This window comes from Meleagris gallopavo, chromosome Z (genome assembly GCF_000146605.3).
Source record: "Meleagris gallopavo isolate NT-WF06-2002-E0010 breed Aviagen turkey brand Nicholas breeding stock chromosome Z, Turkey_5.1, whole genome shotgun sequence".
NCBI lineage: Eukaryota > Metazoa > Chordata > Aves > Galliformes > Phasianidae > Meleagris > Meleagris gallopavo.
The window spans coordinates 40,907,626-40,908,318 of NC_015041.2; the positions used below are offsets into that span (position 1 = coordinate 40,907,626).

Below are 693 nucleotides of genomic sequence, written 5' to 3' on the forward strand. Positions count from 1 at the left end.
ACAAAACTTTCATTTAGACAAAAAATTGGCAACTTTTTCATGCAGCTTAAGCGTATATGCATTTTAACAGAAAAACCTTGAATATATGAAAACAAAGCAAACAAAACAAAACGAAACAAACAAAAAGACCAACTTTGAAAATTTCAGCCCTGTCCTTAGCACATTTCACAAAACCCAGTGACTCGAAAAGTGCAGCCAAATGCACGCGCCCTCCCAGCGGCATTCTGCTAAGCGCACGCACCGCTGGCAGCCGCGCACACTGCATCCCCATCACTACCACCACCACATCGCGTTATCATCACTGGCGACTCCAACGCACTGCACGCACACCGTATCAGAATGTAATTAACGTAAGATTCACAGCACAACGCCACTCTGTGTTTATATATACGCGCATACACACAGCCTCCACAACCAGATACACGGGGTAGCTGTATGCGCGCACCCATCCCACATACACTCGGAAAACAGCACCGAGTTGGCAGCACTGCGCCTGAGCACCGCCGTCTCCCGCACGCAGCGGGCAGTAGCTACCGGGGATGGCACTTACCTGCTGCCAGTCCGCTGGACAGAACGCACAGCTGGTAGAAGACGCAGCACACGCGGCTCAGGCGCATCCTCCCACTATTCCCCATTGGCCCTGCGGGGGATCCGCGGGCAGCGCAGGGCAGAGCGTGGAACCCCGTGGAGCAC

At 53.0% G+C, this 693-nt stretch overlaps 1 protein-coding gene across 1 annotated transcript in view; it reads right to left on the reverse strand.

Moving 5' to 3' along the window:
• Positions 1-687, reverse strand: part of ADAMTS19 (ADAM metallopeptidase with thrombospondin type 1 motif 19) — a 97,608-nt gene extending 96,921 nt beyond the window's left edge. Inside the window, 1 exon segment of the mRNA XM_010725877.3 lies at positions 551-687. Within this exon segment, the coding sequence (XP_010724179.2) occupies positions 551-635 (85 nt within the window). The 5' untranslated portion in view covers positions 636-687.
• Positions 688-693: the final 6 nt, after the last annotated feature.